The sequence below is a fragment of the Muscardinus avellanarius genome, assembly GCF_963383645.1.
Source record: "Muscardinus avellanarius genome assembly, chromosome: 6".
NCBI lineage: Eukaryota > Metazoa > Chordata > Mammalia > Rodentia > Gliridae > Muscardinus > Muscardinus avellanarius.
In genome coordinates this window covers 124,080,437-124,095,083 of record NC_137791.1, presented here as the reverse complement: position 1 = coordinate 124,095,083, position 14,647 = coordinate 124,080,437, and the positions used below count along the sequence as shown (strand labels likewise).

The 14,647-nt window shown below is 38.2% G+C and overlaps 1 protein-coding gene across 1 annotated transcript in view; it reads left to right on the top strand.

The window, feature by feature from the left end:
• Nucleotides 1–624: 624 nt before the first annotated feature.
• The window catches only part of SLIT2 (slit guidance ligand 2), a gene marked incomplete at both ends in the record, with an annotated part of 373,384 nt that continues 359,361 nt past the window's right edge, over nucleotides 625–14,647 (top strand). The window contains 3 exon segments of the mRNA XM_080697867.1: nucleotides 625–803; nucleotides 3,466–3,537; nucleotides 4,678–4,749. Of these exon segments, the coding sequence (XP_080553993.1) occupies nucleotides 625–803; nucleotides 3,466–3,537; nucleotides 4,678–4,749 (323 nt within the window).

Here is a 14,647-nt window from a genome sequence, read left to right as displayed (position 1 = left end):
GAGCGGAGCCCCGCGCCCCCTGGGCTGCGCGATCGCCCGGTGCGCCCCCGCGCGCCATGCCCAGCTGCTCGGCGCGCCCCGCTCCCGGCCCTCGGGGTTCCTGTGCCTTCTAGCTTCAAGGTGCCCACTTTGATCCGAGCCACCATTTCTACTGAGCTCCTCTCTTCTGCCTCATACTCTCTGCACTGGAATTGAATTTGTAGAGGGGTGCGTGGGACTAGAGCTCCCCCTCCCCCAGGCGACCGGCTCCGGCATCTTCACGGTCATTGGGAGTCCCGGCTCTTGTACCGCCGAGTCGATTCGATTTGTAGGAGACTAAAGACGCGCGATCTTTTCACCCCAGCTGCTCTTGGGGTCGGCTTGCAGCCTTGGCCAGGCCGATTCCTCTTCGGGTTCTAAAGTTGCTCGCGGAGCTCCTGCACAGCGGCCAGAGGACCTAGAGCAAGGGAAAAGGCTTACTCTGTTACTGTTTTATATTATTTTGTGTGCACATTTCCCCTGGCAGTCTGGGCTAATAACCCCCTGCCAAGCCCCGGGCCTCAGACACTGCGTGGTTCCCTTGGAACAAGGAACTAAAGAGAAACCCCCAACGCCCGCCAGAGAGCCAGGAGGCGGCGGGGGAAGATGTGCCGCGTTGGCTGGCAAACGCTGTCCCTGTCTCTGGGGTTAGTGTTGGCGGTCCTGGACCAGGTGGCGCCGCAGGCGTGCCCAGCGCAGTGCTCCTGCTCTGGCAGCACGGTGGACTGTCACGGGCTGGCACTGCGCGGCGTGCCCAGAAACATCCCCCGCAACACCGAGAGACTGTGAGTATGGGCTCTTGGCCATGCCCCCTCCCCATCTGGATAGCGCACCCCTTGCTTAGAGCCTGGAGGGTCGCAGGGACTTGAGTCTGGTGCATCGTTCTCTGGGTCTCCCGCAAGAGCATCTGGGGGGATGGGGGTGGGCGCTTTTGGCGATGGGGTGGAGGGCATTGCCCAAGGTGGGGGGCGCTGCCCAAGAAGGGTCAGGTCCGCTGGTCCCCTTGATCTCGTCCCGCCAATCTCAGCCTCTTAGGAACAAGTTCTATTGAGCTGGGACAAGTATTCCGGGATACCCAAAGCAAGGGAGACGCGACTTTGCTCCCCAGATTCCGCAAACGGAGTCACCTTGCGATTTCAGTAGTAAACACTGGGCTATAATACAGGGCCGAGTCCCCCGCCCGCCCTTGTCGCCTCGGACTGCTGCGGAGAAGATGACAGAGAGAGAAACTTCCGCTCTCAGGCTTTGTGTCGCTCTCCAAGGGACTGGGGAGGGGAGAAGAGATCACGGGGCGCCCGGGGATACCGCTCATAGGTAGAAAATGTGTCCCAGGACCGCAACAGCTGGCACTGTGGCAGTCCGCAGCCCCGCGACATTCCCCCGCCCTCTACTTCTACCCGGAGGTGGCGGCCACCGTAGCGGGGGCCCCAGGGACAACTCGGATCCAGGGACTGCAGCGGAGGACCGCGTCCTTCCGAAGAGCGGAGTTAGTGATGGGTCTCCAAAGGAGGACCGGCCGCGGTGGATCTGACTGTCCCGTTGACCCTGCGGCCCTCGGCTGCCCCCTCCTGCCCTTCCTGCAGAGCCCCGGCGCCCTGGTCCACCTTTCTGGCAGTTTCTGCGCCCCTTCACGTGGCAGCAGCGCCCCTGCCTCCTCCTCTTCGCGCTCTGCTGCCCGCAGACATCCCGCCTCCCTGTCTCTGCGAGTCTCTAATGAAGAAGTAAGGGCAGCCCTGAGGTTGACGGCCCACGCGCTCCTGCTGGGGCGCTTGCAGAGTTTGGGGAAGTGGAGCATGGAGGCCATTCTCTTTGTGATCACGAAGCCGCCGCCCTGGCCCTCCTGAGCGCCGTGGGCGCGATGCGCTCCCAAGTTTGCGCGTGGGCCTGGCGGGCGCAGAGGGCACCAGCGGTGGCAACCCGCGTGGGGACTTGGTTCCTAGTGGCTACTTGAGCTGGGGATGTGAGGGTCAAGGGCTGAGACTAGGAAGCCCTTGAAGGTCTGCTGCACCTCAAATGGCCCTGATCTAACCCAGATCCCTCCTGTTCTAAGTTTAAGGGCCCACTGTGAGCCCTTTCTTCCTTTCCAAAAGCTCACACACCCCCAGCCTCTCTTGATCATGCCTATTCCCTGGCTCTTCTATCTCCAAGCCCTCAGTGCTGGGCAAGTTGGGGCCTTATCAGGGTGTCTTATCAAGATAAAGAGTCACCACATTTGTCTGGCTGGGATGGGAAGTAGAGATTAACTTTATATCAAATGTCCTGTAAAAGATCCCAACAATTTTAGAAACAACAGTACTTTGCTTAGCTTGGAGAAGTGGGCTGGGAGAAAGGAAAATAGAGCAGAGTTCAACATTAGCACGTTATGTCATGCTGTTCAGAATAGTTAAAAGTTTAAGCACTATCATGTCTTCTTACTCAACCAAAAGGGAATGCTTTCGTTTTTGGGGGGGTGGCATGACAACTGAGTTTCAAGTCCTTGAAAAAAAAGTTCAGAGATCTATCATGAGTTCTAAGAAAATAGTCTACTCAGTGCAGACTTGGAAAATTCTACCATTGATACAGAAAACATTTTATACATTTCACACGTGAAGTCTTTTATTTTAAAGTCAAAGTAAAGAAAGAACATTTCTTGATGAAGGAGGACAAACTGGAGCCAAACCTGGTTTTCTTTGAAATTACTAGAAGCTGGGTTAGTTTAGATCTTTTCTGGCATCTGAAATGTTAGAAAAGAGGGCTGTGACTTTTAGTGGAAAAGTGGTGCTGAAATCTGAACAAAAATGTCAGGGCTTGAATATTATTCCCATAAACACCCTGCTAGTAGTTTTCACTTTATGATCAGATTAACGGCCCCTGCGTTGCAAACGAAGAGTCCAGTTTTCATGGAATTGTTGGAAGATAGATGTGTATAAATTCAATTTTGCAAAGTGCCGTTCTGTTGATGGTACTTATTTTTTCTTGCCTTAGGAAGTTTAGCCACCAGGATACCTAAGGACAGTGTTCTGGGTTTTAAATCTTTTTCCTGAACCAGAATTGGATGAGAAAATTGTTCATGTAACTTTTCAGAGGGGAACTCCTCGAGGGTATGCCTAACAACAATAGCAACACAGTACCTGTGATGTTAATGCACACATCTCTATAAAAACAAGAATCAAAAGCATTCCCACACACACAAGCCAGGCACTCACAAAAACAACAACAACATTTTCGTGATAACATAGCATTTCATTTTCTTGTAATATGCCAGCAAGAATGAACTTTGTAAACCTTGAGTCATTTATAAAAATATTCTTTCAAAGTTTGCCCCCTTCTGTCTCCCACTTACTTTCTAAACTACTTTACTAATTGAACCTATCTTGAGCCTGGAGTTCTGATTTATTTTAAATTTTACTTTGTTAACCAACTATAAAAGAAATAAAATGTAACTTTCATTTTCTGGTTGTCTCATAGGGATCTGAATGGGAATAACATCACACGGATTACAAAGACAGATTTTGCTGGCCTTAGACATCTAAGAGTTCTGTAAGTGTCTTCTCCCTCTGTATTTTTGAAAATTGTGTTTGTTTTTAAGATGGCATATTTAGGATTGTTACTAGTCTCAGTTTTTAAAATGGTTCCAGTGACAGATGTATGAAAAGAAATACAAATGCCTTGATTTTCTTTCTTTTTTGCTTAACATTGTACTACAACTTTTAATAAAAATGTGGGCTTTTAAGATTGGATGCATGCCATAGAAACAGTATTAAAGAAATGACCCCAAACCTCTATTTTCTCATACTCTGCCTCATGCATATAAAATTTTAGAGTAGTTGCTTTCACAATATGAATAAGTAATGTGAGACATTTGATGTTTGGGGGATTTGAAATTAATTTGAAAAATTTTAAGCAGATCTGTGTTTTATATTACAGAGATAAAAAAAATACTCACTTTTTTGCAAATATTTTCTAAGAGAAAAATCAAGCAATTCAACTTTTTAGTAGAGATTTTGGTAGAAAAAATATTCATCCATCAAAATACATTTTTTCTATTTTGAATTGTTTCTTACATTTAACATCTATGTGGCATATACAGAATTGTCGCGATACGATGCCTTTTATCAGTAGGTTACTTTTGCTGTGAGTAAACCATCACTTGAGAGTCAGTGTTATGTAAAATTATTTTCTTCCACTGGATTGTAAATATTTACATCTCAGTGGCCTCATACTTTTGACCACTGTACTATCTGTGTTCTGTTTTTAAGACATTCTGGCCCTTATGGAATCTTCCAATCCCTGATGGGTGTCTGTAAGTCAGAATTGAAGTATGTGTGTCATCCATTACTACATATTGATTCTTTGATTAAGAACTCAGTTGAAGATCAGTGTCCTAAAAGCAACCAGAACATCCGCAATGTCATTGCATTCCAGTTATGGTGTCATTTAACTGTCAGAGTTTTGACTAGTAAATTTTGAAACTGTCTTAGTGTTTTGTATGAAACTTTGGTGATGGGGACACTATTTCTCTTCCCTGAGTTCCTTCAGAAATGTCACCAGGAAATATGATATTGGATCTCCAATCAGAGCAAAATTTTAACTTTCAAATGGGAAATAAGTTATGCATTTTCAGTTGCTGAATTGAAACCTACAGTGATAATAAGAAGCGTATTATATTTTGTATTTCAGACAGCTCATGGAGAATAAGATTACCACCATTGAAAGGGGAGCATTCCAAGACCTCAAAGAACTAGAGAGACTGTAAGTATTTTCAATTCCAAACTCATGACAACATGACTGTCTCTAAAAGCACTTGAATTTTAAGGATTGAGTCTTCAATTTCATGTCTTAGATTTTAAAAGTTGCAGGAAGGAGATGATGAATAAGTGGTTTTCAGACTAATTTACAACACGTAGAGTTTCTGGAAAAATAGTATAAAATTGTAATAAAGCACGGAAGTCCAGATTTACTTTCCTGAGATACTTATTTCCTTAATAATCATCACTTTGGTACTGAAAGATGTATGTGTTTTTCTAATTTGTTCATCTGCTTTGTTTTAATTGCTTATATGAGAAGTAAGGTAATTTTATTTGCTTTAATGGTGTGTTCTGGAAAAGAGAGGTTTTGCCAATACCCATCTTAATAACCATGCTGTTGCATTGTGTGTGGAGACATTTATTTTAAGAAGAAATATCTTAAATTTTTACTGATTTTGATTTATTTTTGATGTTAATACTTATGATGATTATTGTTATTAATTGCTATTTATGTTTTTATTTCATTATTCTATAGTAGTCTTTAAAATATTTCTGCTGGAAAACACGTTAAAGATTATTAAAGTAAGAACTGTATAACCAAAGTGTGGTCATTTTAACAGTGACTCTTTTTTTACAATCAAGAAGATTAAATGTTGACATCAAACAAAAATATTTTTTTTTTCAGGCACACAATCTTAATGAATTGACATATATTACTTGAAAATCTCTTTTTTTACATTCGCAATATATAGCCTCAAAAGATAAATCTTCTATTGAAATAGAATAAATTACAAACTTTGCAATTTAAAAGATAAATTCCACATATCATGTCTTAATTACTCAAGTTTGGTAGGTTTGCATTTTAAAGACAAGTAAAAGCACTATTAAAAGTAGGAACAATTATTTCAATAAAATACCATGCTTGTTTTAATAGTCACTGTAGGTAAAACATAAAACATTTTAGGCAAAAAACCCTTATTCAGATTCACTAGGCCCCAGAGCAGAAGTTAATTCTGTGTAATAATGCATAAGTGGAAAAATGATTAGTCATCTTTTGGGATATTGATAAATAAAAATACTAAATTTTATCACTTTAAGTAAAAGACAGAAATGTGTACTTTATTATACAACTTTGCAGAGACAAATATTACAATATAGAAAATATAATTGTGGAATTCATAATAAATTTATAATCACTACTTAGGCTGGTTTGGGGAAGTAAAAACAAGATAAGCATTTCATTGAGCTCAAAAAGTTCATAACTTAGCTCTTAATATAATAATATAATAAAATTACTCTGAAAGTATTTATCCTTTTATCTCCTTCTTAGGCTTTCATAAATAGCTAATACTTTGTGAGTAACTTGCAAAATTATTTTTAATCCATCAGTTTTTTTAAAAGTATCGATACCATAACTTAAATGGGTAATACTTTAAATATTCATTTAAACATTGTTTTGTTAAGAGTAATTTCTAGCCATCACACGAAAATATCTATATTATTGTTCTTTTAAATTATGGAGCCTTGATGGCTTTTCATACAAGCCTGTATTTTGGTTCTATTGTAATTTTTAATACGTAAAGGAATGGCCTCCAGAACAAAACACACTTTCTCATTACTTTTAAGCTGTTTCTGAGTATCCTTCGATCCTTCATCTTGAGTAAATTAACTTTTCCTAAAAATTATTAACCAGATGCCGTATGATCTGAAATTTGATTAGAGTTGTAAGTAGGCGCTAGTTTTTGACGTCTGCTTCCTCTGGGAATGTCACTTCATCTCAGAACAATTTTCTGTTTGACTAAGTCAGATGCTTCAGAGTGGGAGGAGGATTTGTGATTTTGAATGAAAACTAATATATATGCAGGACTTCTTTAAATCACCCCAGCTGTTGGCTGAGAGCAAATATTTCATATTTGTGAGGAAAAGCTGAGAAAATTCCTTTTGTTTACAACTGCCAAGGCCATCTGATGGAAGCACATTGTTAACTGACAGCCAATTCATCTCCTTGGGACTCTGGAATTTAAAACCATTTCTTAGGAACATTGTGGATATACTTTTCAAATATTTATTTTTAAATACATGAAATGGCCAGGCAGTTATATAAGGAGCACATTCAAGTTATTATGAAACAGACTATTCTAAATTTTGTTCAGTGTATTGTTTTAAAAAATGAATAGAAAAAAAACAACCATCACAAAGCTATCTTGTGAGTTTTATACTCAAATGATTATGGCTTGTGGTATATACCTTTATTTTAGTCGTGGTTATGAACATAAAAAAAAAAATTCTTTGCTGTTTCTAAAACCTGCAAGGACCAATGTGAGAAACAGGAAGTAAACAGTATATTAACTTTTTAACTATGAGTTTTGTAAACATATGTGATTTTTTTATTAACTTAGATGTGAAACTTTAAATTGGAACTTGAATTTCTGAAAAATGTATACATGCAGGCTTGTAATGTAAATGCTATTTATACAGTGAATAGTGACTTAATTTTTTTCCTTGTATGAAAAACAAAACACAATAAAAATACCAATTTTATTCATGTGTAATTCATGATTCTAAGTTATTTTATTTAAATGATAAAAATTATAAGTGACATGAATATTAAAGCTTATGTTTTTTCTTATTTTATGTTGATGCAGTTTTAATTTGATATGGAGGGAAAAAAGACAAACCTGAAAACAGCATTTAAAGTCTTTGCCTTTTTATAAAGTCAACTTTTTGACTTGCAAAAAGCAGGGTTATGTTGTTGAGTTGAATTTAATCTTAGCATGGAATGAGACAGCCATTATTTTTAAATTAAAGCAATACGGCTGCATAAGAAAAACATTTTTCCGCTCAATGGATGTAACTGAAATTTTTTTCTGCCAGAATGACAAGAGGTAGATGGATGTGAAAGTCCTTCCTTCCTCTTCTCTCTGTCTTTGTATCCTTCTCTCTTTCTTTTTTCCCTTCCCTTTCATTCTTTTATCTCTTCCCTTTTCCCTCTCTGTTGCATAGAAAACAACATCAGATGAGGTGGTCATTGTCAAAATGTGGTTATGAATCACTAGAAAAGGCATAAGCCCTCATCACGCCTATACACCATGCACACATCGCTTCCCTGGTTGACAATTGGCTACTACACCCGCAGTCCTCACCTGTGCAGAGGCAGGTTTTCTAGAATGTTTTGCTATTGCCACTAGTACCTGTTTTATCTGGGGAAAAGGAATCCTTGAGAATGTGCCTCTGGTACATTGTACTAGCAGATGTCCTGTTTAATGAGAAAGGTCAGAGGAAATCTAATGTAGTTGAACAACGAGTTAATCGAATGCAAATCAATTCAGGGAAGAAAAAAGCCCTACAAGATAACTACAGCAGAGAATCAAAACAAATACAATGTATAATTCTTTCTTGTCATTCATAGAAGATATCTGTATTTAACCACAATAAATTCTCCAGGCAAAATTTATGAATCAGCTGGCACATAATGTCCTAGATGGTTAAAAAAAAATCTAGCATTGAGATCAAGACACTGTGGGCTGGTGTAAAATTCTGTCACTTACTTATAAGTTATGTAAACTTAGGATAATGATGTACTCATTTGAGTGCTATTTTATGACCTTTTATGAAGAGCTAGGCTTTCTCAGGCTTCTCCTAGTGAAAATCATCTTCCCCTTTGGAAAACTTTATTGTAACATGGATGCAAGAGTATGAGAATTTTTTGAAGTTTGTTAAAGTTATTATGTTAGAACACTTTGATATTTGCTCCAATAATGCAAAGATGAAATTCATCTATATCCAGCTTATGTCAGTAAGACCCAATATGATACCATGTACAATCTTGGATATTACTTTTGCCTGGTCATTGCAATCACCTTATCCCCTTTAGTAAGGAAATTGGAGAGTGGTAAAAGAAAGCCCATCAACTGTTCCATCTTTACCCACCAACAATGTACAAATGTGTGCTTTTCAGACAACGATTGCTTTCAGTCCTTCCAGTTTTACTCTTTATATTTAAAGTGACTATTTTCCAATTCAGTTGTTTCATTGTATTTTCATTTTTACCTGAAAAAAGTCCAGAAAATAATTATTATGATGTAGCCGCATAATGAATCCTGAATAATAAGCCTCTTGTGGTTTTTAAGTCTCCACACAATAAAAACAAGTACACGTAAAGTTTCCACCAAGCTGAGAGAAAGAAAATATGTATTTTAATTTAGAAATGTCTAAGTCCCTTTACGGAAGAGTCTATATTTGAGTAAACACTATACTCTCTTAAAAAAAACCCTAAAAGTCACATGTATGATTATTTTTTTTTCCAAGGGCGGTAGTGTAATGAGTCCTTTTTGGATGAGAATGCCATTCATAAACAGTGTGAGGATGGGAGCTAACACACTAGTGTTTTTGCTGTAGGTTGCTTCACAGGAGTTCAAATGGATACTATGTCACAGAACAGGGCTGAAAGCAAACACTCTTTATCCTGTTCCTGAGAAATACAGAGAACCCCTCTTCTCAGTAATCCTACAATTTACAGGTAACACATACCATATACCTCTTCTTGTTATAAGGCCAAACTAACAGTGCTAATGTCCTTGGGAAAGAATGCAAGCTCAAGTCAAGAGACTCATTGTCCGGTATCTTCACATGTAACATTAAAATCACTGCACTTGATTTCTTAGAAATCTCTTTCAAGAGAAACAAAGTCTGTTACCAGAGTTTGTGTGCACACTGCAGAAAATAAAAATGGGATATCCATTAAATGTCACTTATTCCCACATATTTAGAAGCAGTGTGGACTCTGTTAAATTCTGTTTACTGGCCGTGGTCATAGAAAGTTTTAATGCAATGTTACAAGTTTAGACAAGTTCAATTCATCTGAGAGGGTTCCTTCTGCTCCGCGTTTTTATGGGCCCTGAAGTCAAATGGTGGTGACAAGGCCCATTTGCTCTTAGAAATTCTGAAGCAGCAAGGCTGTTTATTTTTCCCACATCTGTTTTGGGCTCATCCTTTGTGACAGTGTTTGCTGGATGCTGGGTCCTTTATGCCTCCCCTGAAATGAGTAGTTTAGTTTGCACTGTTACAATGTATTTGTGGAAGCAGTGAATGTCAAATATTTTACATTTAGTTCTGTCTTTCATTGCTTTGGGATACCTTTCTGCTTGAATTATGTCTTCCAGACTGCATTTCACAACTCTGCCCAGAATGAGACTTTTCTGCACAGACTTCATACATATTGTCTGCATCTTTCTTCAAAGCTAGTTGTATCTGCTGGTCTGGAAGGAATGTCAGTAAAAATGCTTCCAGAAGGAAATCTTGGTGCCAATAGGAATGAATTGATATTATCAAAATCAAAATGTTTCTTTAAGACTATATTTATGAAAATAAAAATTGGCTTTTCTCTGTATAGTATTCTTCCACTCTGGATACAGGTGGAAGTTTTGGAGCACTGGCTGTGTGCTACATTTTTTTAGTTTCCAGTGATAGAACACGAGGTGTAGATTACCTTATATTCTCAACTGCTATCTGATGCCCCAATGGAACACCAGGCAAATATTGATCCTTTGTATCATTGATTATGCTTTTTATCCATTTAAAAATGTTCCTTCCCTCTCTTAAAAACCAGAAACACTAGGGAAGAGAGATTTCAGAAAACCCTCAATTTCAATTCCCCTGTGAAGTCTTGAGCTCACTGCATGTTGTCTTTGAAAACTTTAGTTTCCTCACCTTTGAAACAAGGATAATTATGGTTTGGCTCATACTGGCAGTACAGGATTTAAGTAAGATAACAATGCACATAGTTTTATAAACTGCTTAGAACAGGGTACTTAAAGACACTCTTCCTATTTCTCAGAAGTTGAGATTAGGAATTATCCCATCAACTAAAGTTTATATATAATAAGTTTATGCATCCATATTTGCTGTTAATTTCATTTTTTATTTTTTCCTTACCATTTACTGTGTGATCAATAGAAAAGTTGTAAAGAAAATATAGTCTTCTTTAACTTTTTCTTCAGAGTATTTATCATAATCTATCTGAATATGTTGAGAAATACCAATAGGTACAGAAACTGAATAGGAGGTATTGCTCTTACTGGAAAATTTTGACCTCTTTAGTCATGGGCTACAAAGGAAGAAATCATCATTGATATTCCCACTGAAAATTACAAATTCCTTTACGTAATACAAGCTAAGTTGCTGCTGCTGCTGCTGAAAAGTTTAACCTTATTTTTGTAATGAAAGATAAATGCTAATGCTTTTGCTTTAAAAATGTTAAAATATGCTGGCACAAGACTATAATTCCAGTACTTGGAATACTAAGACAGAAGGATGACGATTCAAGGCCAGTGTATGGTAACTTAAAGAAACTCCATTCAAATTAAAATTTTAAAAATTAAAAAGACCTGGGCATGTAGCTCAGTGGTAGAATGACCCTGAGTTCAGTCTTCAGTAACATCCCCTTACACACAATGTTAGAATTAAAAAATAAAAAAAAAACTTAAAAAGACAAATGGAAATTTTGCCTGAGAAGAAGCCAAAATAGGGAGATAATTAGTTCTACTCTGATAATTTATGTATGAGAACCAGGAAATTAGACATGATAGGCTTTTTAAAGCACCACTTATCAAACAGTTATTCCACACCAGGTCTGCTGCTAAAATACCTTCCATCTACAATGACATGTAAATAGAAAGCATAAACTTCTCCCTGACTTTGGTAAAATTCTTTTCATTTCACATTTTGAATTTGATGGGATGTTGCAAATGTAATGGAAATGAAGAAGTTTAAAAAAGGAAGAGACTGTAGTATCCACCAAAGGATAGAAAGCAGGAGCAGCCAGCAGGGGTAGTTTGGAGCGAAGCTCATCAGTAATGCTCAGGTGCCCTTCAAACCCAGGTTGTTAAGACTCCCATTTCAGAGGCCAGCAGGATTTTGCACAACACAGGCCATTCACCCTTCTGAAAGTCACACTCAAAATTAGCTGGTAGAACAGAGAAAACTGTTAACCTTCTCATCTTCATCCTAAGAAAATATGTCTTGAAGAAATACATCACTCAATCCAGGAACATTACCCAGAGAATTCCAAAATAGTCCTGAGATCTCCTGGGCAGATTCTATCTAGATAAGTTGATGACAGTGAGCTAGAAATATCTATACTTCTGTTATCTCTCCTTGGACACCTTTGCGATTAGCTCTTACGGTCTATATAATGAAGCTAATTTATATTGCCCCTATAAATGGTCCTATACAGTATCTTTGATTTATTTGATCAGTTTCGCTATCCTCGGACCATCACAGTTTTAAAGCAACTCATTTACATGAGTTCTTAGTATGAACTTACCCTTTTTAAGTCACAAAAGAAACATCTTTGAAGTATTAAAATTGCAATAACATTTTCTCCAGCTTTTTAAAAAGTATTTTCCACTTTAATAGTCTACAAAGTAATTCTAGACATTAAATATGTTCTTTAGTTGAAGAATTTAATTTCTGGTCTTGTATAAGAATCTTTTTAAATATTTTCCTTACTGAATGAATGTTTTGAAAGATTTTTACTTTTTACTTTACTGTCTTTATGACCAATTAGCCTTAGCACTGATAGAACCTGATTCTATTCTGAAATTTATTTATTTATTTTTTTGTGGTGGTGGTGGTACTGGGATTCCTGGAAGCCCTTCTACCTCTGGGCTACACTCCCAGACCTATTTTATACTTTTTACTTGTAAACAGGGTCTTTTAAGCCAGCACGGCTGACTTCGAACCTGCGTGATCCTCCTGTCTTTACCTCCCAAGTGCGGGGATTACAAGCGTGAGCCACCACGCCTGGCTGAAATGTATTCTTTTTAAGAAATAAAAAAGCAACTGGGCATGGTGGTACACACACCTGTAATCTCAGTACTTGGGAGGCTGAGACAGGAGGACTGATTCGAGACTAGCCTCAGCAACTTAATAGGACCTTGTCTCACTCAGTAAAATAGGGCTGGAGTTGCAGCTCAGGAGTAGAATAACCCAGGTTTTAATCCCTGGTCCCAGAAAAAAAAGAAAAAAATGCAAACTCATACTATTTTTTTCTCTGCATTTCATTAATCACATCAGTAATTGTTAGGGGCTGGCTATTTTTTTTTTTTAGGGATAATACCCTGTCTGATACTCAAAATAGAAATGTATTAAATTGCTTGAGATACATTAAGATAATTTGTAATAACTTTTATCAAAGAATAATAAACTATTTGAATTCAGAGGAAAATGATATATATATATGTATATATATATATATATATACATATATATATATATATATATGAGCTTTCTCTCAACTTTAGGTATTTTAAATAGGTGTTTAAAATAGCTGAAGATAGAGCTGTTTTTAAAAACTAACACTTGGTGTTTTATTTTGAGGTGATTCATTTATAGATATGTAAGGAATGGAATAGACAAGACCATTTATTTTCTTTTTTCTTTTTGTACTAGGAATTGAACTCAAGGGCATCCTATCTATGGACTACACCACCAGACATTTTTAATTTTTTTTTTATTTTGAAACAGGAAATTGCTAAGTAGATAAGGCTGTCCTCAAACCTCTGACTCTTCTGTCTCAGCTTCCCAAATACTGGGATTATAGATGTGAGCCACCATGCAGGGGCAAAGCCATATTTTTATCAAGGCAAGATTGGTAGAAATGAGAGCTTTAGTATTACGGTACTTTGAGTTATTGTTTGGGACTGTTATACTATGCTTCCTCCTCTAGTTCAGAAGGCACGTTCTGGGATCACACCACCCAATTTCATGCCCTAGCTCTGCCTCCGAGCTGTAGCATTTCTCTAACATGTCAGTAAGAATCATACCTGTTCTAGGGTGTATTGTGATGGATGAATTAGATATTTTACAAAAGCTTCCCGAACAGAGACCATCGTATAATATTCTTGAAACATATTTGTGGCAAGAATTAAGGACCATTGGGAATGATAATTATCAGAAAGTCACTACTTGTACCCAGTCTGAAATATCAACTTTCTCACAATATATGAAAATTTTATCTATGTGTACCCATTAACAGGAAAGCCAGGAACAGCCACTGGTCACTTATATATCTGAATCTGTTTAAGCACATTGGATTCTTGTCAACTTCTAGGTGATGCTGGGGATGTGTTGGCTTCAGGCATTGGGGGAAAAGACGGTTCATGGATAGAAAAAGAGCTGTTATATAGGGCAGACAGAAGTAGACAGATGGTAAGGCTTTGGTTATCCAGAGAGTGGAATCAAACCTAAGGCAGGAACCTTGAAGAATATACCAGAAGAAAGATGTCATAATATAAAATGCATATGCTAGGCCATTACTAAACTATACAAAACAAGGAAAAATACAGTGAGTTTTCCTTTGGGATTTTTCCAAGAACCTACTAAGTGCCAAGAAAAGCTAGGAACATGGAATAAAGCAGACAGCTTTCTTCCTTGATTCTGTTCCAAACTTAGTTAAGTACCAGATATAGAGGTAGGGTATGCAAAGTTAAGGTCTGTAAGCTTAAAGAGCTCACAGCTGGGCAGAAAGAGGCCAGTGCATTAAGGGGTGCTTACTTACCAAATACTTTTGGGGACACAGCTAAGGGAAGCATTGACTGTATGTAGGAGAATTGAGAAGTTTTACAGGGGGGTGTAGGAAAGTACCATTTGGTGAAAAGGGAAATAAGCTGATACAAAGAACTGCCTCTGTAGAGACTCAAGTTTGAAGGAGTGTGCCTATTGTGGTTGAAGAATTGGACCAGATTTGTTAGTCAGATGGTTTGAACTGGATCAAGAAAACCCTATCTACAGCTTCAGAAATCAGGAATGGCTTTTTGTACAATACACATCCATCCAAGAATGATTGGTTTCTTATAAAAATTCTTATTTCCACTATTGTAAATATCCTTAATTTTTTGGAA